The sequence below is a fragment of the Podarcis vaucheri genome, assembly GCF_965113315.1.
Source record: "Podarcis vaucheri genome assembly, chromosome: Z".
NCBI classification, from domain to species: domain Eukaryota; kingdom Metazoa; phylum Chordata; class Lepidosauria; order Squamata; family Lacertidae; genus Podarcis; species Podarcis vaucheri.
In genome coordinates this window covers 33,870,170-33,894,028 of record NC_138758.1, presented here as the reverse complement: position 1 = coordinate 33,894,028, position 23,859 = coordinate 33,870,170, and the positions used below count along the sequence as shown (strand labels likewise).

Below are 23,859 nucleotides of genomic sequence, written 5' to 3'. Positions count from 1 at the left end.
GCCAGATCAGGTCATTGGCACATCTAGTCCAGCATTTTCTTCTCACAGTAGCCCACCAGATGCCTCTTTTGAGAAACCCACCAGAAGGATTCAAGCACATATGCACTCTCCCCTCCTCTGGCTTTCAGCAGCCAATGCTCAGCGGCATTACTGCCTCTGACCATGGAGGTGGAGCACAGCCATTGGCAGCCCTCTCCTCCATGAATTTGCCTAATCTTCTTTTAAAGTCACCCACGTTGGTGGTCATCACTGCCTCTTATGGGCGCAAGTTCCATAGTTTTAACTATGCACTGTGGGGAGGACTTTCTTTCAGCTGTCCTGAATCTTCCAACATTTGGCCTCACTGGATGCCCCCAAGTTCTAGTGTTACAAGAGAAGGAGACAAACTTCTCTCTCTCCGCTTTCTCCATGCCATGCCTAATTTTATAAACTTCTATCATGTCACCTCTTACATAACTTTTCTCTAAACTAAAAAGCCCCAAATGTTGCAACCCTTCTTCATAGGGAAATCGTTCCATCCCTCCTGCCTTGAGTTGCCCTTTGTGCTGGTCCCGGGGGAGGGGGGGTTACTGTGCGGCATGGTCTGAGTCTGGTCCTGGGCTGAGGGTCTGGAGACTGTCCACCAAGGGCGAAGTGGGGTCCAAGGCAAGGAGCCGGGCATGGTCAGGAACTCCAGAAAAGCAGGTCAGGGTGCTGGCAGGAACAGGTTTCCAGCGATGTTGCTCCTGCAACCTGGGACTGGGCTGACTGGCCTTTATCTCCTCTGGGGCCTAGGGCGGCCCCGGCCCACAGATGACTCGCCTCTCCTGGCCTTAAGGCGAGCACTCCTCCTGATAGAACTTAGTTCCCTCTGCCTCTCTGCCCTGAGCCTCTGAAGCTCAGGAGAGGCTTGAGGGTTACTGGACCCAGAGGCAACCTCACCTTCCCCTGACAGGGCTGGGAGAGGAGCACCTGCAGGCAATGGGTCCTCAGTCATCCCTGGAGCCAGAGTGGATTCATCTGGTGTCTGCTCCTGAGGATCCGGCACAGGTGCGGGCCCTTCAGATTCAAGGCCCTGCCCCGGCTCAGCCGGCCCTGGAGGCGGGGACTCCTGTGCAGGCTGGGATTCCTCCGGTTCAGCCTCTGAATCAGATTCCCAGGCCATCACACCCTTCTGCATGTAATTTCCACATTGGAAATACCAATGCTTCTGAATACCAGCAGCTGCTGTACTTGGGTCCTGCTTGTGGGACCTGTGGGACCATTGGGATATCTGGGTGGCCATTTGGTCCAATCCAGCAGGACTCTCCCATATGGAGGTCCAGTTTGAGAGAAGAACCTCCATGCCCAGGGGCAATCGAGCACTGAATGCTGGTTGCTGAGAATCAAAAGTGGGGTGAGTAGCTATTGCACTCAAGTCTTGCTTGAAGGTTTCCCACTGGGGCATCTGGTTGGCCACTGTGAGACCTAGGTGCTGGACTAGATGGGCCATTGGCTTGATCCAGCTTCAGGGCTCTTTTAATGATGTCCAGAAACATCTGGTGTGCACAAGCTTATTCCTCTGCAAGGGAGAGGGGGGCAGGGTATGTGTTTTGATGTGCTTCGTGCTACACGAATTCCTCAGTGATGCCTGAATTTGCTGGCAGACCTATTACTGAACTAATTATCACTTTCCTCACTGCTGATCTTCTGGAGGCAGCTGCGAAGGCCGCTCAGAGCCCAGGAGCAGCACAATCTCACTCTCATTTTGAGAGGATGAATGGGGGTCACATTCGTCTTAGGGAAATGGTCTTGGTGAGAAAACAGCAACACATTTTTGGTCAGCAATGCGAGGACCGTCTGTTCTAGGGAAGATTCAGCTCAGTCAAGGATAGTGCTGAGTGCTGGCTAGGTAGATGAGATCAGAAGGTGTAGTGCAGAAGGGGGGGACTATTTGAGGCAAGGACTTTATTTGAGAAGGGCCACAGCATAGTGAGAGAGCATCTGCTTTGCATGCAGAAGACCCCAGCTTCCTATTTATTCAGAACCATGAGGACTAGGGTCTTACTTTATTTTTAAGTGAAGGACCACAGCTCAGTGGCAGAGCATCTGCTTTGCATACAAAAGGTCTCAAGTTCAATCCCCAATGGCATCTCCAAGTACAGCTGGGAGAGACTCCCTATCTGAAACCCTGGATAGCTGCTGCCGGTCAGTGTAGACAATGCTAAGCAAGTGGATAGCTGATGGGGAAAGTGGTTAGAGATATTTTTTCCTCCTTCTCTTAGTTCTAGTGCTATACTACTTGAATGACTTTTAAAAAGGATTGGACAAATGCATGGAGGAGAATTGTAACCAGCCACAATGGCTCTGTTCTTCCTCCATGCTCAGAGGCAGCAATGCTGCTGAATACCAGTTGCTGCAAAGCACAGGAGCGGAAGGTGCTCTTGTGCTTGGATCCTGCTGGCACAGGCATCTGCTTGGCCACTGTGAGAACAGGATGCTGGATTAGATCGGCCCCCTTTGGCTGGATCCAGCAGAATACTTTAGGCATCTAAAATGATATCATCTGCCTAATGTCAATAGGTAAGGAGTTTCAAAGTTCTTACGATCTTAATTGTTGGAGAAAAGCAAATACATTTCCTTCTCTTTACAAACTTAATGCATGTGTTACTTTAAACTACACAAGGACACTGTTTGTCTAATTACTGAGCCACCCCCGGCTTGTAGCCTCTCTGTCTAAGTTAACTCCACCCCTAAAAGCCAAGTCATTCTGTTTATCTTCTCTCCAGAAAAGATGTCTGCTATTTTCTCTCTCATCTCCACTCATACTATAAATAGGTGTTGCATGAATAAAGCCTTTGAACTTCAGAAACTAACTCTTTATTCCAATCTGATTCACACAAATGGCACTTATCGCTTTTCAAACTAATGAGGAAATGCAGCAAGATGAACCTAATGACTAGAAAAGAAAAAAGAAAAACTGAGAGAAACAGAAGTCATCCCTACTCCATGGTCAGCTTGCTGTCTTATGTTACGGTAGTGAGAGCCCGGATGGTTCTGCAGATGGGATTCCCCATTGAGGAGAGTACTGCTGTGGTGAGCATCAGCTAAAATTTGATTAAGCATGCTCTAATGCGGAACGAAAGCAACTCTGGTTAACGTGCCTACAAAAGCAATCACAAACACACACACATCCCACCCCTGGCTTGACCACCTCCTGGTTTTACTTCATGTATATTGAACACAGAAGAAGCTGCCTTTGGATTCCCTGGCAGCATTGTTGAAAGGAAATTCGCCTGAGAGAATTCACATAAGAAGAGCCTGCTGGATGCCCCTACAGGAAATATGCAAGCAGCACCCAAATGCAAGAGCTCTCTCCCTTTCTGTGATTCCCAGCAACTGGTACTTAGAAGCATTGCTGCCTTGTGAATAGTATTATGAGAGAGGAAGAGACAAATCTTTCTACTTGGGAGACTGCCCTCAGTCCAAGGGATTTTTATTTATTTATTTATTGGTTGCATTTATATCCCGCCTTTTCCTCCAAGGATCTGAAGATGGCATACATGGTTCTCCCTCTCCTCAATTAATCCCCACAACAACCCTGTGAGTCAGTGACTGGCCCAAGGTCACCCAATGAGCTTCATGGCTGAGCAGGGATTTGAACCCTGGTCTCCCAGGTCCTGGTCTGACATTCTATCCACTTCACCACATATAGCAATCTTCAGGGCTGCGGAAGAGCCCTCAGTAATGCAGGAAAGAGGTCCATCCCCAAATTGAATTAAGTCTCAAGGACCTGAAGCTTTTCACAGCAACCCATCTCCCACGTCGAGAAAATAAATCCGCAACCAACGCAGGTCCTCATTTACACTTCTGCTTTCTTAACTTTCCCCAAGATGTGATCAGAATGCAAATCATAAATATGAGAGGAAATGATTCCATTCCTGATAATAATAACCACACACACACACACCAAACATGAAAAGAAAAAAGTCAGGCAGGAGCTGGGTGGGAGATGGAGATGGGGATTAATGCAGATGGAAGGAGGAAAGAGGTAATTAAAGCTGCCTGGATCTGTGCTTAGCCCCAAAGGAGCCCCTTGAAGCAGGCTGGGTGCTCATTAAAGAGGGATAATTAGAAATCCGACTCCACTCATGAACCACTTTGAATCCCCAGCTCTGATCAAGAGGCCTCCAGCTCTTCCCTCTCCACGCCCGAAAGCCCTAATGAGCAGGAGGCAGTCAGCACCAGGAGATTTAGGGGGCACGGCAAATCACACCTCTGCCACCCATGCAAGCAGGAATCTTCCGAAATGACACCTCAGTGAGAGGAAGGAGGTCCAGAGAGAAACGGGAGAATGCCCAGCTCTGCATTGTCCTCCAAATGCTGGACATGGGTCTCTCTGGTTGCCTCACTTCCGAAAGGACATTGTAGAGCCAGAAAAGGTTCTTAAAAAAGGATTAAAATTTATGGAAAAGAGGGCTATTGATGGCTACAATAGCTATACCTCCACAGTTGGAGGCAGCAATGCTTCTGAATGCCAGTTGCTGGAAACCACAGGAGCAGAGACTCAAGTGCTTTGTGGGCTCCCCATAATGGGCATTGATTGGTCACTGTGAGAACAGGTTGCTGGGCTAGGTGGGCCCTCTTTTGGTCTTCTTATGTTCAAACTGAAAGGCACGGGAACCGTTCCAGAAAGAGAATGGGACATCCCCTCTTTGCTCATGGCTTGCCTCTGTTTTGCCTTTAAGGACACACCAGCCATCAGAAGCATCTCCTTGGTGCTCTGAATCTCCTCCCAGCATTGAGCATCATTTCATTCTCACACGCTGCATTCCAAATATCTTTATTCAAGCTTCACCAGAGAGACCAGCTCCTCTCTTTCCCCTCTGTCACTTCTCTGCTCAAGGAAATAGAGGCAAAAGACATGGATCACATTACTAACCTTGCCATTTTCCGTCATAGGAAATGGAGTGTACAGCAAACTAGGAAGCAAACGCAGCTAGCCAGCCGTTTCCTCAGTGACCACAGGTCAGTCATCCTTGAAAGCAGCAAGCAAAAGGCAGGACCACATATCAAAAAGGACCAGCAAATTTACATCTAGAGGTGTCGTTCATGCATTGGTGACTTCTGTGCTCTCTGTGAGGCTTCCCTTGTGCTTGATCCAGAGGCTGCAGTGAGTGCAGAATGCTGCAGCATGATTGCTGACAGGAATGAGGTCTTGTCATACAACAGCTGTGCTCACAGATTTGCACTGGTTGCCAATTTGCTAATGGGACAAGTTCAAGGTGTTGCTATTAGTATATAAAGGCCTTAACAACAAGGGGCCAGTTTACCTATGAGATTGTCTTACACCAGATGCGCCAACTCAAACACTTCAATGATCAGAACTGGTATTACTACAGCCGCCACATAATTCCTATTCTGCATTTATAAGTACTCAATCTCTTAGTGTGGCAGCACCTACACTTAGGAAGTCCCTCCCTCTTAACATCAGTCTTTGTTTAGGCAAGCCAGATGTTTAGAAATCTGGTGCCTGTTTTAATCTGTTTTTAGTCTACTCATAGAATTGTAGAGTTGGAAGGGACCCTTACGGTCATCTAGTTCAACCCCTTGCAATGTAGCAATCTCCGCTAAAATTTAACCTTTTCCCCTGACAAGGGCTTAAGTGGCTTACAGCTAAAACAGAAACAGGTAAAAACAGTTGGGGGAAGCAATAATTCAAAACCAATTAAACATTATTAGAATTAAAGGTAAAGGTAAAGGGACCCCTGACCATTAGGTCCAGTTATGACCGACTCTGGGGTTGCGGCGCTCATCTCGCTTCATTGGACGAGGGAGACGGCGTACAGCTTCTGGGTCATGTGGCCAGCATGACTAAGCCACTTCTGGCAAAACCAGAGCAGCACACGGAAACGCCGTTTACCTTCCCGCCGGAGCGGTACCTATTTATCTACTTGCACTTTGACGTGCTTTTGAACTGCTAGGTGGGCAGGAACTGGGACCGAGCAATGGGAGCTCACCCCGTCGCAGGGATTTGAACCGCCGACCTTCTGATCGGCAAGTCCTAGGCTCTGTGGTTTAACCCACAGCGCCACCTGCTTCCCTCAATATTAAAATTAAAATAAAATAAAAATGAACCTAAAGGTCACTTGCCTTATTCATAGGGATAGGTGGATCTGCTCATTTCAGTTTCTCCTTTTTGCCATTCTTAAGCTTCATTCTTCACATTCCCAGATCTGCATATTAAAAAAAAAATTAAAATTGCAGGAAAATTCATTCTTGTGAATTTCTGCTCCTACGCACATTTTTACATGCAAGTCTCCCTAAAGTAAACCCATCTTAGCACAACAATTTTCCCTAATATAATACATTTTTAGTGTTATTTTCACTAATGTATGTATTTTTGTATACACTTTTCCATAGCACATGGTATTTTTTGTAAGTATATTTCGGCTGGAGAACGTTGCAAATTTCAGAGAAGCCTGTGGGATTTTGAAGGATGGCTGTGTTTCTGGTTCCTGCATTGTTTCAGAACCTGCAAATCAGGTTAAGGTCACATTTAAATGCAGACTGACTTGAACTTCCTCCCACCCACCCCACCCCCGCCTCTACTTGTTACTTTCTGCAGCCTGTTGCTTAATATGGTTGTGGTGGGAAGTGAGGAGAGATGCAACCGGCTGGCTTTTGCGACACCTGCCTCAAGGGAGAGGAGGATGTGACAAGAGAAAATGTGATGTCTTCCTGGCCTGCCTCCCACCACCAGTCCGGCACCCTCCCACTGGGAGAGACATTTGCTGGGTGTTGGGGAACCAAATGTCCTCATCACAAGAAAGCAAAAAAGTGTCCTGTGAGGTTTCTTTCCCCATTTGGTTTTATTAAAACTTTTTCATAATATAATACAATGAAAGAAACTAATCTAAATAGAAACAAAAGGGGGGGGGGAGGAAAGGAAATGCAGAGTCCTCTCGCAAAGGTAGCTCTTAACCCTTGTCTCACAAAGACAGAGGTGGACCCTCCCAGTGCTCACCAGAGACCTTCCCTTTCTTTTCCCAGTCTCTCACCTTGGGAGATCTTCCCTTCCCTGCCTCTCACACAGAGTTTTTTTACCAACCAGCTATCACCTTCATGTGTGTGTAATCCTTGGATTCCAATAATGGTCCAGAGCAAAGGACACCCAGGAAAACATGAGAAAAGAGTGAAAAGGAAGAAGATAAAAAAGAGAAAGAGTGACTGAGTGTGTGAGAGAGAGGAGAGAGAGAGAGAGACAGAAGTCTACCAATTTTCCATCTGTCAATTACATAAAAGAAATTATTTTAAACATTCACTCTAGGATGACATCCAGCTGTTCTACTTTTTGCTATGCAATATTTCCCCAATCTTCAGACCCAAATGTCTCAGAAAAAGATGGGATAAAAATGAAATAAATAAAATAAATTATGAACTTATAAGAAGAAGAAGAGTTTGGATTTGATATCCCGCCTTTCACTCCCCTTCAGGAGTCTCAAAGCGGCTAACATTCTCCTTTCCCTTCCTCCCCCACAACAAACACTCTGTGAGGTGAGTGGGGCTGAGAGACTTCACAGAAGTGTGACTGGCCCAAGGTCACCCAGCAGCTGCATGTGGAGGAGCGGAGACACGAACCCGGTTTCCCAGATTACATGACTACCGCTCTTAACCACTACACCACATGTTATGCATTATCTCCACATTGCCAACCATTGACTAATGAATCTGTGCACACCCAAACCCTCACATTCCCACATTGCACTGGCCACCCGTCAACACAGCAGAGAAGGTGGCAGGGTGTAAGTCATCACGAGACAGCACCTGCAGGTGTCTTCTAACTTCCAGGTGTGTGTTTGGCATACAGAATCCATCAAATTAGTTCTGGCAGATGTTATTTTGAGATGCAGAGTGGGGCAGCCACCGCAGTGAGGAAGGAGAGAGGGGAAGGTGCAAGGAAGAAAATCACCTCTGCTGAGATTCCCATCAAGATGCATTTGCATAATTAAAGCTTAAATTAGTCCCTCTCCTGTCATAACTATTGGAATGCTTTCAGAGCATGTAAGGTGGTGTTGACTGCAGAAATGTTCTGTCCCAGTAGAGGGTCAAGCGATGCGAGCAAGAATTCAGATGAAGTGTCACTGACAGCTGGGGGCAGGGCACTGTTTCTGTGGCTCTCAGTGGCCCCAAAAAAATCAGGAGGAAAATGCAGCTTCTAGGCAATAACTACTAGCCTGGTAATAGCCTCTGCCTGAATCAATATTAGGACTCGGTCCCTTTAGCTGTGATTCCTGTGTTGCAGAAAGTTCAGCTAGATAACCTTGGAGTGGCTTCTAACTCTACAATTCTATGATTCTCTAGCAATCTGCAGTCCATTGGCAAGTGATGGGCTTCCTCGAAGATCTATCCTGGGAAAACGTTACTGATTTGCCGCACTCCCCCACAAGACTTCTGACTCTTCCATTGCTACTGCAAAAGGAAAAAAGCACCAAATTAGTTCCTAGGTTTATCTTTATCCTCATCCCTCCCCATCCCTTTTCTGTGTGTAGTGTCTTTCGGTCTATGAGCCTGTGTGCAGGGATCCTTGTGCTGAACCAAGGCCCTGCCCCAAAATAGATAAATTAAGATTCCAGCTGACAAAGACCTGGAGAAAGGGCTGGGTTAAATAGGAACCTATGAAACTGTCTTCTATTGAGTCAGATAACTGGTCCACCTAGCTCAGTATTGTCTACACTGACTGGCAACAGCTCTCCAGGGTTTCATGCAGGAGCCTTTCCTAGCCCTACATAGAGATGCCATTGGGATTGAAGCTGGGACCTTCTACATACAAAGCGAGTAAGTGTTCCACCACTGAGCTATAACCCCTTCCCAAAGTTAGCAAGGTCATTAACATTTAACTGGCTCAAAAACTGAGTGTTGCTAACATCAGACACACACAACCCATTGTCTTTTATTCTGAGAATTTGGTACTCTTTGGGAATAGCGGGGGTTGACTGGGGGGAGAGCATTCTGTTTGTGAAATGACAAGTGTCTTTCTCAGGAACATCCTGGCAGGACACTCTGTGCCGAGAACAGATTCTCCAGAAATAGCATGGGAGACAGATTTTTATCACGAGGTCCACAAAACACTAGGCCTGCTGTTTCTGCCTCCGTTTCTGAGAGCAATGCTGCTGTCTATGGAATGGATATGGGAGAAAAACTTTGGAACTCTCTGTGTTTCCAAAGAGGGCTGTGCTGGAACATCTTGTCATCACCGCCACCTCCCTTCACAGCTAGGGAAGCGGAAATCAGTCAATTTCAGTTTCTCATTTTTTCCTAATCTGAAGTTTAATCCTCCACATTTCGACATCAGTTTGTGATTAATTTAAAGACCTTGTGGAAATTCACTAGCGTTTTACCAAGAATTTCTCCAAACGCCTATGTACACAGACATCAATTTCCACGACCTCCCATTTTAATAGCATATGGACATTAGTAGAGGCTGCTGGATCAGGCCAAAGGCAGCCCATCCAGTCCTGTTCTCACAGTGGCACCCCAGATACCCCAATGGTAAACCTACAAGCAGGAGCTGAGCAAAAGAAGAGATCCCTATTGCCAATCCTCTGTGTTCCAAATAAACAAGTTTTCCTATGATTCAGCAGATTAATGGAAAGGGGTGATCACCCTTAAAGTACAAAGACTTCCGTAGGCTACTGCAAATCTGAAACAACCAAGAAAAACAGGTTTGCAAAGTACTATTGTGGGGCCACAAAGGGATGCGGGTGGCGCTGTAAGTTAAACCACAGAGCCTAGGACTTGCCGATCAGAAGATCGGCGGTTCGAACCCCCGCGACGGAGTGAGCTCCCATTGTTCAGTCCCTGCTCCTGCCAACCTAGCAGTTCAGAAGCACATCAAGTGCAAGTAGATAAATAGGTACCGCTCCAGCGGGAAGGTAAACGCCGTTTCCATGTGCTGCTCTGGTTCGCCAGAAGCGGCTTAGTCATGCTGGCCACATGACCCAGAAGCTGTATGCTGGCTCCCTCGGCCAATAAAGCGAGATGAGCGCCACAACCCCAGAGTCGGCCATGACTGGACCTAATGGTCAGGGGTCCCTTTACCTTTTATTGTGGGGCCACAGCATGACAGCTCACTTTTATGAAGTCTGTACCAGAGGCAGCAGCTGCATACACTGAGCACATTTACCGCCCCTCCCTGAAAATTCCTGGGAACTGTAGTTTATCTCACACAGGGCTATAATTCCCAACACCCTAAACAAACTACAGTTCACAGGATTCAGGAGTGAAGGCGCTTTAAATGTGCACAGCTGACATCCATAATGTTTCTGTACGGAAAACAAAACATCCTTGTCCATGCAGTCTGTCCCTCATCTTCTTGACAAGTCGTAACATTCTTGGCAGCTGCTCACAATGATCCTAATAGGACTGGATAATGAGCCACCGCCCCTTTTTTCCACACTGATAGGTAGCTCTAAGATTTTCATAAGCCATGTGGGTTTCTGATGTTAGAAGCCTGACATCATGTGGACATAAGTGATATTCCCACCAAAATATAAGAGCAGTCAAAGCTGTGGTGGATCGGGGCCTTCACACTCTTGGGGTCCCTTCCAACTCTACAGTTCTACAATTCTGTGAAACGGCTAATTTGGAAGCAATGTGCAATTTCTTTTTAATAAGGATTCCAGCTACAATGGAAGCTAGTTTTATTACAAGTCCACCATGGAGCTGTGCTGAGATTATTTGGGGGGTTGGGGAGGGGAATTACCTTAACGTGAAGTGTTGAGCTTTTATTTTTGCTCAGGCGCTGTGATGGATGAATGTCCAAGCCATTACCATCTAAAAGACGCCACAGGTATTTATTCGGGACAGCAAGCCTGCCAAAAAAGCAAGCCTGGGATTTGGCAGCTATGGCAGAATGCCTCGCTCAGGGATGTTGTTTTCTTTGCTATTCCTTTAAAGCAAATTTCTACTATACTGGTTTGATGAATAGACTACAAAGATTTGAGAAGTTATTTAAATGTGCACAATAAATTTTAATAGAGGCTGTTCTTGTCTGTGACCAGCAAAGCATTTCCAAAAAAATCTATAATTGAATTTGTAGAATGGCAGAATTGTAGAGTTGGAAGGGAGCCCAAGGGTCATCTAGCCCAACCCCTTGTAGTGCAGCTTTGAAAAGGCTTTTTTAAAATTATGAGTCATTCATCACCCTGCTCAATGCTGTTTTTGTAAGATGGCACCCAATTTAAAAAACTGAAACAGGATTCCTAACAGTCCCAACTGGCAGTGACTTAGTGCTCAGGCCTCCCCACAGCAACTGGGATCATAGAGATGGGCTAGAGAGGTGCACACTCAGGCAACCAGCATCACATAGCACAAATATGGTGAAAAAGTAGAGAGGCTGGAGGTTTTTTCCCCATCAGAAGAGGGAGGGAGGGAAGGAAGGCAGGATGGCGGACAGTGCTGCTCGCAGCACCCCTGACCATCATTCAAGTCACCCCAGGGTGCCACAGGACACTGGTTGTAAAACTACTGCTTTAGATACTTGAAGATGGCTCTCATATCTCCTCTAAAATCTCCTCTTCTCCAGGCTAAACATCCTCAAATCCCTCAGCCATTTATCATAAGGCTTGTTTGCCAGACCCTTCATCATATCAGACACCCTCCTGCCAATCAGTATCTTTCTTAAACTATGGGGCCCAGAACTGGACCCAGAACCCCAGGTGGGGTCTGGCTAGGGCAGAATAGACCAATAGCATGAGATGTGCAAAATTGGGAGAAGGGAGTTTCACAGAGCATTGCCCTTGAGGGGTGTAAGGTAAAGGTAAAGGGACCCCTGACCGTTAGGTCCAGTCGCAGACGACTCTGGGGTTGCGGTGCTCATCTCGCTTTACTGGCCGAGGGAGCCAGCGTACAGCTTCTGGGTCATGTGGCCAGCATGACTAAGCCACTTCTGGCGAGCCAAAGCAGCACGAAGAAACACCGTTTACCTCCCCCCCCCCCCGGAGTGGTACCTATTTATCTACTTGCACTTTGACGTGCTTTCAAACTGCTAGGTTGGCAGGAGCAGGGACCAAGCAACGGGAGCTCACCCAGTCGTGGGGATTCGAACCGCCAACCTTCTGATCAGCAAGCCCTAGGCTGTGTGGTTTTGACCACAGCGCCACCTGCGTCCCCTTGACAGGTGTAGAAAGGTACAAAATGCCCTGGCAATTAAGCCCCAGGTGGGGTTAAACATTAGGAAGAACTTCCTGACAGTAAGAGCTGTTCGACAGTGGAATTTGCTGCCAAGGAGTGTGGTGGAGTCTCCTTCTTTGGAGGTCTTTAAGCAGAGGCTTGACAACCATATGTCAGGAGTGCTCTGATGGTGTTTCCTGCTTGGCAGAGGGTTGGACTCGATGGCCCTTGTGGTCTCTTCCAACTCTATGATTCTATGATTCTATGATTCTAAGCCTGTAGTTTTATTATTTATTAAATTTATATTCCACCTTATTTCCTCCAAGGAGCTCAAAGTGTTATACGTGATTCTCCTCCGCATTTAATTCCCACAACACCTTGTGAGGTAGATTAGTCTGAGAGGCAGTGACTGGTCCAAGGTCACCCTGTGGAATTCATGGCCAAGTAGGGATTTGATCCATGTCCACCAAGATCCTAGTCTGACACCACTACACCACACTGGCTCTCACAAGGAGAAGCCAAGGTAAAGTCATAGGACCAGGTATCCTATTTCCCACAGTCGCCCATCCAAAAAAAACGGTTCAGGAAGCCCACAATAATCTGGCTTCCTGCTTGTCCAGCAGAATTGGACAGGTATCATTTTAGCTTGAAACTGATACCTTACATAATTTGCTCCCAGGACCATTATAACATCTTTTGCCTGGGGCAAGAATCAATTATCTAAAATGGGTTTGCTCTGCAGAAATGGTCAAGAATGGTAGTTTGTTAAAAAAAATAAAAATTGTGGCCTGGGGGTAGTAAAAAATCAGCTAGGCAACATTTTTGGCAGAAATCGTTACCTGTCAGGATCTGCTGATTATACCACGCTTGTTTCCCAGCGTTAGGAGCAGATCAGGCTTGCTTAATCCAGACTGATCTTTTCTGGAACCAGCTCCCTGTCAAAACAGCTGACCATCTGCTTCCCAGTGCCAAAGGCAACAGAATATGATGGGCAGCATGTTGGAATGACTCCGTTGCCTGAATTGCTTCCTTTCAAATATCTGATGGGATATCATTAATGACAGCCAGGTCATTGAAACCTGCCTGTCGGAATCTCCTGCCTGCCCCAACTCTTAAACATTTGCCCTAGGAAAAAATTAAACCCATTTCCCACAGCAAACATATAAAGTATGGATGTCACAGATGTGTGTACATGCATATTTGTTTATAAACTTATACCTTCAACCAAATAAAAATTAATAATAATAATAAACCTTCATGTTGGCTCACAACCAAGGCAATAGAATAGAGTAAAAATGTTAAACCAGATCCATAAAACATCAGCAACTAAGACCAATAAACATTGGAAGCAAAATCTACTTAACAGCTTTTGAGTCCATGCTCTATAGTATGAAGCCCTGGTGAAATAAATGTTGTTTTTCAGGATCCCCTAAATTATAGGGCTTAAAAGAGTCGAAATCCCTTAGGTACATATGAAGCTGTGTTCTACCAAATCAGACCACTGGTCTATCTAACTCAAATGTTCTAAACAGCTTTTAGATGTTTTACGATCAGGCGTTGTATTAATTTTAAAATAAATAAATCTGTATTGTCTATACTGACTGGCAGCACATTTCCAAGATTTCTCCCAGTTCCACCTGGAAATGCTACTGGGGTTTGAACCAGGGACCTTCTGCATGCAAAGCATCTGCTCTGCCTCTGAGCTACGACCCCTTCCCCAGTTTCTGATATTTCTCTTCTGGATGAGGGACACACACCCCCCACACACACACACCTCACATACACAGTGCCCTCCACCTGATATGTGCCAAGGAGGCATCACCTGAAGAAGTGATCTTCTGGTCTTAAACTACACTGTGCATACAGATTCAATAATACTCCCTCTCAAATATCCCAAATTGTATATAGAAGGGGTAACCAGCATGTTGCTCCCCAGAGATACTGTGGACTACAAGTTCATCGCTTGCTGCCTGGGACTGATAGGAGCTGTGGTCCATGACATCCGGAGAGCAACACATTTGCACCTTTGTTTCAAGGGGTGCCGCTTCTTGAATTTAACCTGGAAAGTAAATTGTAACCAACAAAACTCGTGGAGGAGGCTATTATTGGCTACTAGCTACAATGACTATGCACTGCCTTCATGGTTGGAGGCAGTAATGCTTTTGAATACCAGTTGCTGGAAACTGGAGGAGGCAAACGTTGCTGTTTTGCTCAGAACCTGCTTGAGGACTTCCTATAATGAGAATCTGCTTAGCCACTGTGAGAACAGGATGCTGAACTAGATGGACCACTTTTGGTCCGATTCAACAAGCTCTTCTTATGTTCTTAGTGTCGGGTGGGGGGCGGGTGGAGAAACGACAAAGTTGAAGCCAGCACCTTTAATTCTGAAGTTAATTTATATCACGAGATCTCTGCTCCTTTATGTGTTTTTGTGTGTGGAGAAGTGACCTCACATTAGGAGGGAAAAACAACTGGCGGCTTCTGAATAGACAGGAAACAATTCCTCCCACGAGCAATTATAACTCCGGGAAAGCAATTTGAGATGGAGGCACTGGTTCCTCATATTGTGTTTCAATTTGAGGGTCAACAATCCAGCTAGGTGATGTAGTTCTATAGCTGTAGCAATTGAGTTTTTCTGTGCATCGTGAAGTTGATGGCTACCAGAATCTGATGCCGAGACAGCTAGCATATTGTTACAGGCCACCTCAATCTCTGCCAAGCAGTAGCAAAATTCTAGGGCTCTTGGCACTTAACCAGGGTTTGTGTTCCTTTGGACACTGTAGTGTTGTTAAAAAATCCTGTAGTATTTCTGTACTGTAGTGTTTTTAAGAAATATGGTTTATCCACACATATTTACACCTGAGTTTAGGTGGAGGGGGTGCAGAACATTACATCCCAGTAATGTCTCTTGTTGCTTTCCCCCTAAGTTCAGTGAGCTTGGGCCCAGAGCAAAGCCAGCCATGTTCCCCGGTCTTTTGGTGCAGCATCTACCAGCCAGCGCACATGGAGTTCTGCCCCTCCCTTCTTCTTCCCAAAAAACATTTTTCTAACAATATTCAAGCCTCGTGTAAAAAGGGCATCTTTTTTCCTATGGCGACATCATGCCCCTGTAACCCTGGCAACGTCCTCTCCCACCTTTGCTATTGTCTTTTCCTAACATATAGCTTGGGGATGAATTCCAACCCCCTTTTTTCTGACACTTTTTGTCTCTCACCTATTGTCAGGGTAATGACCCTGCCATCACCTGTCTTTGTTCTTTGATGGCACCTCTGTCAGCCAATCTTCTGAACAGGAGAACTGACTCAGCCTATATTTTTACACTGTGCCTGGCACCTTCCCAATACTCCAAATGCTAAATTCTACCATATACTAGCAATAGCATTGTTGTTGTTGTTGTTGTTGTTGTTGTTGTTGTTGTTGTTAGAAATGACTAACAGTGAATATATTCAACTGTTTTCAGATAGCCTATTCCAAAGTTAGCCCTCTGATGTGACTCAGCTGGGGCTGGGGGCATGAATCAGAGAGTGGTCCAAGCTACAGGTATCTTGCCCTTGGCATATTCTCTTTAGCACAATTTCCTTGGTGGTCTTTTGAGTGTCACCCAAAGAAAAAATATTGTTATGAAATTGTAGGGGGGGCAGATCCCCATAAATTTTTAATTTAGTAAATTTGCACAAACAGAAAGAGTTTTTGAGAGAAAATGAGCTGAAATGAAATAAATAAATTAGTAAATAAATGCACATTAGGGAAAGAAAAGGAAGAACAGGAAACTATGGTGGGAGGCAGGTATGAGGAAACAATAAATGAATAGATTTAGGAAGGGAGGAAGGAAATGTTAGAAAAGGAGAAGGAAGGAAGCAGCCTGAAAGAAACTAAGGCAGTGCAGAAGAAATACCGGAAGAAAGGGGGTGAATAAGTTTAGGAAGGAAAGAAAAGGAAAATATTTTGCAGTAAGGAAGGAAATAAATGTTAGGAAATAAAGAAAAGAAAGAAGATGCATTCTGAGGAGAAACTGAGGCAGAATGGAATACTAAAGCAAAGGTTTAGAAAAAAAGGAAGGAAAGAAGGAAATTTAGGAAGGAAAGCAAAGGAAGAGGGAGCATTTTGTGGTTGACTAAGGCAGAGGGAAAGTCAGGAGTGGAAATAGTAAACAAGTGGAGAAAGAAAATAAACGTTAGGAAGAGGAGTTTGAGGTAAAACTGAAGCAGAGTGGAAAAAAGTAAAGAATGGTTTTGAAAAAGGAAGGAAAGGTTGAGAAGGCATCTGGGGGTAACTGAGGCACAGGGAGACAGAAAGCGGGGGGGGGAGAGAAGGCCCCACCCCAAATATCTCCCTGCGGTGGGAGGGGGTTGCCTTCATTAACCCTTTCTTCTACTTGCCGCCCTCTCTCCGCCACAGGCACAGCCCGGGTCTCGCCGTCTTCGCCGCCGCCTCTCCGCTCCTTCTCTTCTCGCGGGCGGAGGGAGGAAGGCGGGCGGGCGGAGGGAACAGCCGGGCCGGTTTGAACCAGCGGAGGCGGCGGCAGCAGCAGAAGAAGAAAAAGAAGGTGGAAAGGCGGCGGAAGGGACCCCGGGATAAGCCTGGGAGGCGGTCCCGACCGTCCCTCCCGGTGCCTACTGCGGAGAAGGTGGAGGAGCTGTGTTCCCTCCGAGCATGTGAGGCTGAGGAAGGAGCAGCGGAGGGCGGGAAATGGAGGCGGCTGGGCCCGGGTCCGGTTGGCACTGCGCAGGAGGTTGCTGGCGGTGGCGGTAGGCCCGGGAGTTTGCCTTGGCAACGAGGCCTTAGGGGGAGGAGGGCCTGGCAGGGGACCGGAGCAGGGCGAGAGACAGGCAATGGCTGTTGCGGTTTTAGAGTGCTGGTTTGGCGCGGGAAGGGAGCCCAACACCAGGGGCGGGGGAGAGGGAGCGTTTCCCCCTCTAATAATAATAATGTATTAAGTTTATTTGCCGCTTTTTTTTGCAATGGCAACTCGAAGCGACTCCTAAAAAAAAGAAAACGAAATACACGTTGAAGCGAGGTGTGGCGAATACGTTCGTCAAAATACCTCATGCTCCGTACCCTTCAGGGCGCGGGTCCACCTGCAGAGGCTCTTTCTTTAAAGCGGATATTTAGCGTGTATTTGAGGACACAGGATTTCATTGAAAACCGCCTTGTGGTGAGTTAGGCAACTGGGTTCCGTCCAGCTCAGTACTGTCTGCACTGACTGGCAGCAGTAGCGGATCTCCAGGGTTCGGCCCTGCCTGAGGATGCCAGGGGTTGGGACTCAGCATGGGACTTAGCATGCAAGGCAGGTGCACAGGAAGCTACCTTCTACAGATCCAGAGCAACTGGTCCATCTAGCTCAGTATTGCCCACACTCATTGGCAGAATCCAGACGGTCTTTCCCAGACGGTCTTTCCCAGCCCTACCTGGAGATGCCATAGGGCAGGCATGTTTAAAGTCCATTTTGGGGGCCTAATCCGGCCCACCGGTTGGTTTAATCTGGCCTCTGTGGCAGTTTATTTCCTGGGGTAAAATCCTTAAAAAAACACCCTCAGACTTAAATCCTAAAAAAAAGGTCAACAACTTTGAGGTAAAATAATTTTTAAAAGCCCAAGAACTTCAATCCTTTAAAAAGTCAACAACTTTGGTTGGCCCTCACGGCCCTTCGCTTCATCAAATCTGGCCCTCTTTGAAAAAAGCTTGGACACCACTGCCATAGGGGATTGAACCTGGAGCTAAGCAAAGCATGTGCTCTACAACTGAGCTGTGGCCCTTCCCTAAATTTGCATATCCTAATTTACATGTACAGGTACAAGTTTAGAAATTGTGATTGTGACTTTGTCAATGGTGGTACATTTGCTTTGCATGCAGGAGGTTCCAGGTTCAATCCTCAATGGCATCTCCAGATAGGACTTACCAGCCCTTCATCTGCTATTGAAAGGGTATTAGTTAATAAAGAACATGTCGTATGTAGAATTTGATTGGGAAACTTCAGCGCATTGGCTTTCTGCATAACTGTGGCATTGTGATAATATGCATCTTTTCTTTCTTTTTGTGTTAGGATGGTGTAACAACTTGCCTGAGAACCAATACCTGAGTGGGCCTCCTTGCTACCAATTAGGATGTTTCTCATGGACACCCCCCCTTTGGTGGCCCTCCAGAGGACATGGGAGCCCTTTGTCCCATCGAGGAACTGCAGGTACCCCATCTGCTTCTCAGAATCCGAAGATGATATTGCTAGGACAGCTGTCAGTGCCAAAGTCCAGATGATCATTAACAACCTCCAGAGCGAAGAGGCATCCTTGGATGCCAGCTGCAGTGAATATGGCTGCCTTATGCAGAAAAAGCAGAAGGGAACCAAGGTCAGGAGCCCCAAGCTAAGGGCCAGTGGCAGGACGCTGCAGAAACACATTGAATACACCCAGAGTCACTGTCCTGCCGACTCTGATGGCATGGAGGTGGAAGAGAGCTCAGAATTTGGCCCTCTCTCGCTGAATTCTGACAGTGATGATTCCGTTGACCGAGAAATAGAAGAGGCCATCCAAGAGTATCTAAAAAACAAAGGCCAGTGCATTTCACCACTGCCAAGCGAGGCCAAGAGTTTGCACAGTGTAGACAATGCAGATTGTAGTTTGTTCCCTACAGATGTGAAGTTGAATGAGGTTCAGTGCCCCTGTTCCCCCAATTACTTTGAGGGAGACATCGCTCCCTCCCCGTGCAGTGTGAGCAGCAACGACTCTTTTGAACAGAGCATCAAAGCTGAGATAGAGCAATTCTTAAATGAGAAGAAACAGCAATCAAGGAAAAAGGATATAACACTGGGGAGTAGGAAACCTCACCAGAAAGAGACCCAAGAGAAGTTGGCAGTTAGGAACCGGAGAGAAAGTCGGCAAAGGTATCTGAAACGAGAGCGGGGCAAGGCGCTCTTCTTAAGGCACCACCTGGAACTCAGAGGTGCCAATGCTCCTTCTAAACAGGAGTCAACAACCAGTGGAGAGGAGCTTGGTGACTTCAGTACAACAGGCCAAGCAACCTTGAAAACACCTTTGGCTGGTCATTCCTGCATCCTGGAGCAAAGCAGAACAGGCAAGAAAAGGCAGGCACTTTGGAAAGCCAGGGAAGAGCAAACCCTTCAAAGCATAGACATCTCTGATTCAAGTAGTGACGATGGCATTGAAGAAGCTATCCAGCTGTACCAGCTGGAGAAAACCAGGAAGGCAGCAGACTGCAAAGCAGGCCACGCTCCTTTTCCAAAGGAAGAGTTTGGGGCCATCAGGATAAAAGATATATCTGCCAGGTTGATGATCCGTTCAGTAAAAGGTGCCTTGCCAGAGATCCCCAGAAAAGCTTTGAGCAGGAAGGGGAGGCAAAGCTGCTCTAAAGCAGCAGAATTAAATAAGTTGGATGCCATTTGCAGCAAGACAGCAGAGAAAGGCAATGTTGGCCCTACTCTGGAAGATGACTTTGCCAAGTGTGCACTCACCTTCCAGGCCTCTTGCAGGACAGACACTGCTGCTGAGCTGATGTGTGCAGAAGCCATCCTGGACATCTCCAAGACCATTTTACCTCTCCCTACAGGAAGCAGCAACAGCAGGTCATTCGCCACAAGTGACCCTTCATTCAGCTCCCAGAGTGTGCCGCCTTTTCAAATTGAAAGTGACAGCCACAGCGTGAACAGTGATGACAGCATTGAGCAAGAGATAAGAACTTTTTTGGCGGTCAAAGCACAAGCAGGAGGCCTGGTAGCAAAAAATGAAGGGGTCTCACATAGTGCCCAAATTCCTCCCTTCTCTGGGCAACCATTAAAACTGTCACCAAGTCAAAAAAGGAAACCCAAGGCAGGAAGCAAGCGAGGCCGAAGCACACAACTGATGCTGTCAAATACACCCCAAGGGGAAGGTGGTCTGAGCATACTGAAAAACAGTAAGGTTGGAGGGGCAGTGGCTAGTTGCCAACAAGATGCTGTAACCATTGCCAGTTTAATAGATTTTGGAAACCCTTTGTCACAAGGACAGCTTGATGCTAGAGAACTTTTTAAAAGCATGGCATGGGGTCAACAGAAGTACATCATAGAGGATAAGAGCAGTTCTTTGGATAGTGATGAGGACTTGGACACAGCTATCAAGGACCTCTTGAGGTCCAAGCGAAAGTTAAAGAAAAAACCCAAAGACAAAAGAATCCCTTGCAAGAAGAGAGTCCGGTTTAGTGAGACAGAGATGCAGATTCTGGAGGATAAAGAAACAGACTGCAAATCCAAAGCTCCCACCTTGCTGAAGAGTTGCCTCATGAGCCCGGGAATAAACTTTGGGGAACAGGATGCAAAGAAAGGGCCCCAAAGCATCATGAAGTCCCAAAGTCCAAAAGCCACACAGTGTGTGTTGGAATTTAAAAAGGAATGCCACACTAAGTCAGTGGCAGGGCCCAAAACTCGGGATGGAGCGAAAAGCAATCAGTGTTTTTGGGTTGCCACATCCCTGACAGACAACAGCAGTTCCATGGATAGTGATGACAGCATCGAGCAAGAAATCCAGAGGTTCTTGGCAGAAAAGGCTAAAGATTCCACAGAAGTACCCAGAGCCGATGGGATTGTTGAGAACTTGCAAATTGATAAACCCCAAACAGCCATATCTAAAGCCAAGCACCAGCTATTCAGAGACGGAGGCAATGCCTTGCTGGGATGGAGTAAAAAACCAAAGAAGGCAGGTCCACTTATGGTTGTGTTGAGAAGTTCTCTGAAGGCTGAAGAAGAGACAGTGCAAAATGCTTCTCTTTGTGACATGCAGGTGGTCTCATCTGAGTGGGATCTGTGCAGTCAAGGTACTGTGCAGACAAAACGATCCGGTTTACCTGCAAAACAGGCAGTGGTTCGAAGAAAGGTTGGCTATGATAGCAAGCTTGACCAAATAAACATTCCACCTGGGAAGGGCAAATCTGAGAACTTTAAATCACAAAATTATTTTAAGCCATTGTCTTCTTTCAAAAAGAAAAGCCCATATGAGTTCAAAGTTTCCAGCAAGCTTATAGCAGGCCTCAAAATCACTCAGAATAAAAAAAACCCTGTGCTTGTGGGGAAAGGGCAGGGTGAAGATCTGTCATTCAAGAGGCAGGGAGGTACCCCAGTATCAGATTTGCTTGGTAAGAGGCAGGTGGTGAGACTGCAGAGAGGGGGGGTTCTAAGATCCAGGTGTCAGGCAAGATTTAAAGAGGCAGATTTATCTTCAGGAGGGCCTTGTCCCTTTCTGATTGAGAGGCAAGGGGCAACAGAGGAAGCTTATTTATGCAATGAAGCAGTCAACCTAGCAGATATTAAACCTTTGGAGTCTTGCTGCAGGAGGGACTCCAGCCATGGTCTTCCTTTGCACGTACGCAGAACAGCTAATGAGCAAGGGGTGTCCCTGCGTGCTGAGTTCCCTGATGGGGTAGAAGAAGGGAACACCCAGGAGCTTCACACCAGTTGGGAGGAGTGTAGTAAAGTTCCTAGCAGCTGTTATAGCTTGCAACAGATGGAGAATCCTTGATTGGCCAGGATAGGATAGCAGAGGAGCAAGCCCAGAAAGATTTAGAGGAAAGCTGTGTGGAATTTGTAGGTGTAACCCCAGTGGAGTATGCACGCTGGTGAAAAGCAAGGACTTCAGTTTGTAAGGGCTTTATTTTTTACAGCATCCGTGTGTGGGTTTTTTTAAGGTAAAAGCCTGCATTACAGTTAGGTTTTCTGACATCTTGATTAATCTTCATGCTGGAAGGGATGAGGATTTGTTCTTTTCCTCACCCTCCCCTGCATCATCCTTGAGTTACAAGGACAATCTTATAATTGTAGAGTTTGAAGGAATCCAAAGGGTCATCTAGCCCTACCCCCTTATCTACTCAGCACCTCAAGATTCATCCACAGTGGGAAACGTATGCCTCCCTCCGCCCCCGACCAAGAGATTTATCCTTTTCAGATAAAGAAAATGTAATCTTTATTAAGCAGCCCAGAGTGTCGTGGTCTTCAAAGTATTCAAAATGGAAAGAGAATTTGGCACAAATGCAGACAGTATATCTTTCCATTGAAGTAATCTGTCACCTATTACATGGACTTGATTCCCCTCCCTCCTTTTTAAAGACTGTTCTAAGTTATTTAAAAAATGCTTTAAGTGAGTCTTTTTTGTAACAGTTTATAGAGCACCCCTAACTGCAGAGAACTGTAGTTCATGTTCATTGTACTACATCAGGATTGGAAAACTTGTGGGGTCTCCAGATGTTGCTGTAGTAAGACTCCCATCATCCCCAGCCACTGGTCATGCTGGCGTGGAGTTGATAGGAGTTGGAATCTAACAATATCTGGAGGGTGCAGGAGTTCCCCACCCACTTATCACAGACAATGAAGATAACTCTGGTCTGAGACTTTCGACTTTATTCTTAGAACAGCCTTCCCCAACCTAGGGCCTGTGCTTCCTGGAGTTGATGGGAGTTGTAGTCCAGAACTTCTGGAAGGCACCTGGTTGGCGAGGGCTGTCTTAGATGCTTCCACAGAGTCAAGTGTTACTTCTTGCCTTCCTTCATAGAAGGTAAACGTGATAGCAGAAAGTGGTTGCATCTCAGAATTTGCATTCCCCCCCTCCAACTAGTCTGTATATTATTTTTTTTAAAATGCTGCTTTCACGTCTCATTTTACATTGACACCTCATGGCAATCTGCCTCTTCTCACTATAAACCTTTACTATACATTCTTCTATTGCTCTTTAAACCCCCAGATCAGTTTATGGGGACCCTCGGGGGGGGGGAGAGGGTGCATCTGTATTCATCAGTCAAATTGCAGTACTTTGTAGCTTGTGGTTTCGATTCTGTCTGACTGAAGAAGCACTTTTGAACTTAACCATAAGAAATGGTGTACATTCATACATTTATAAGGTTTAATAAACTGGGTTCAGAGTTTGAACCATGAAACCAAAAGTGTTTTCTTTTTTAATGTCTCAGATGTTTCAGAGAGATTTAGGTCCACAGCCACCACTTGGTCCTCTGTCATTTATCTTACTCAGGCTGTTTCCAAAGGGGCTTTGTCCACCCTCTTAAGGTGTGAGCAGAAAGGAACAGTTGTATTCTGTACCCCAGTCAATAATAGAGCCTACTAGATCAGGCCAGAAGGGTCCCATCTAGTCCAGCATCCTGTTCTTACAGTGGCCAACCAAAACCCCCAATGGGAAGAAGCCCACAAGCAAGACCAGAGCAAGAGAGCAACTCTCTCCGCTTATGATTCCCAGCAACTGGTATTCAGAGGCATTCTAGCTCCCAACAGCAGAGGAAGAACAAAAGAAAGCCTGCTGGAAAGCCACCTGCCTGGTATCGATAGCCAAGGTGTTCCAGAGTGTAGGTGCTGCCATACTAAAAGATGGATTTCTTACAAATGGGGAATGAGTATTATGTGGCACCTGTAACAGTGCCAGTTTCACAGGTTGACGCGGTCGTGTGAGCATTTATGGAGTAAGGTAATCTCACAGGTAAACTTATGCCAAGTTTCTGGACCTCATTGTTCTGAATTAAATAGGAACATAGGTGGCCATATTCCAGCTCTGACTGTTGGTCCACCTAGCTCAGTATTGCCTACAATGACTGGTCTTCCCAGAGTTTCCAAAGTCTTTCCAGGGTTTCAGGCAGGGCATTCCCAGCCCTAGCTGGAGATGCCAGCAGGGATTGAACCCGGGACCTTTGACATGTTCCACCAATGAGTTACAGCCCTTCCCCAAGTGTGAAGGCAGACAATACATG

The 23,859-nt window shown here is 46.4% G+C and overlaps 1 protein-coding gene and 1 long non-coding RNA gene across 4 annotated transcripts in view; one reads left to right on the top strand and one right to left on the bottom strand.

Annotated features, from left to right (window-relative positions):
* LOC309523820 overlaps window positions 1–861 on the bottom strand; it is a 31,081-nt gene extending 30,220 nt beyond the window's left edge. Inside the window, exon 1 of the long non-coding RNA XR_014215639.1 lies at window positions 571–861. This is a non-coding gene — a long non-coding RNA (uncharacterized lncRNA). The remainder of the gene's footprint in view (window positions 1–570) is intronic.
* A 14,734-nt stretch (window positions 862–15,595) lies between these two features.
* On the top strand, window positions 15,596–21,632 carry PPP1R26 (protein phosphatase 1 regulatory subunit 26; the record flags this gene model as incomplete). 3 transcript variants are annotated; one of them, XM_082208027.1, is made up of 2 exons in its annotated part: window positions 15,596–16,759; window positions 18,176–21,632. In XM_082208027.1, the coding sequence occupies exon 2, from the start codon at window positions 18,237–18,239 to the stop codon at window positions 21,630–21,632; it is 3,396 nt and encodes a 1,131-aa protein (XP_082064153.1). In that variant the 5' UTR covers window positions 15,596–16,759; window positions 18,176–18,236. The 3 variants fall into 3 exon arrangements, with proteins under 3 accessions (XP_082064153.1, XP_082064152.1, XP_082064151.1); XM_082208026.1 differs by having other exon boundaries at window positions 15,596–16,880; XM_082208025.1 differs by having other exon boundaries at window positions 15,597–16,787.
* Window positions 21,633–23,859: the final 2,227 nt, after the last annotated feature.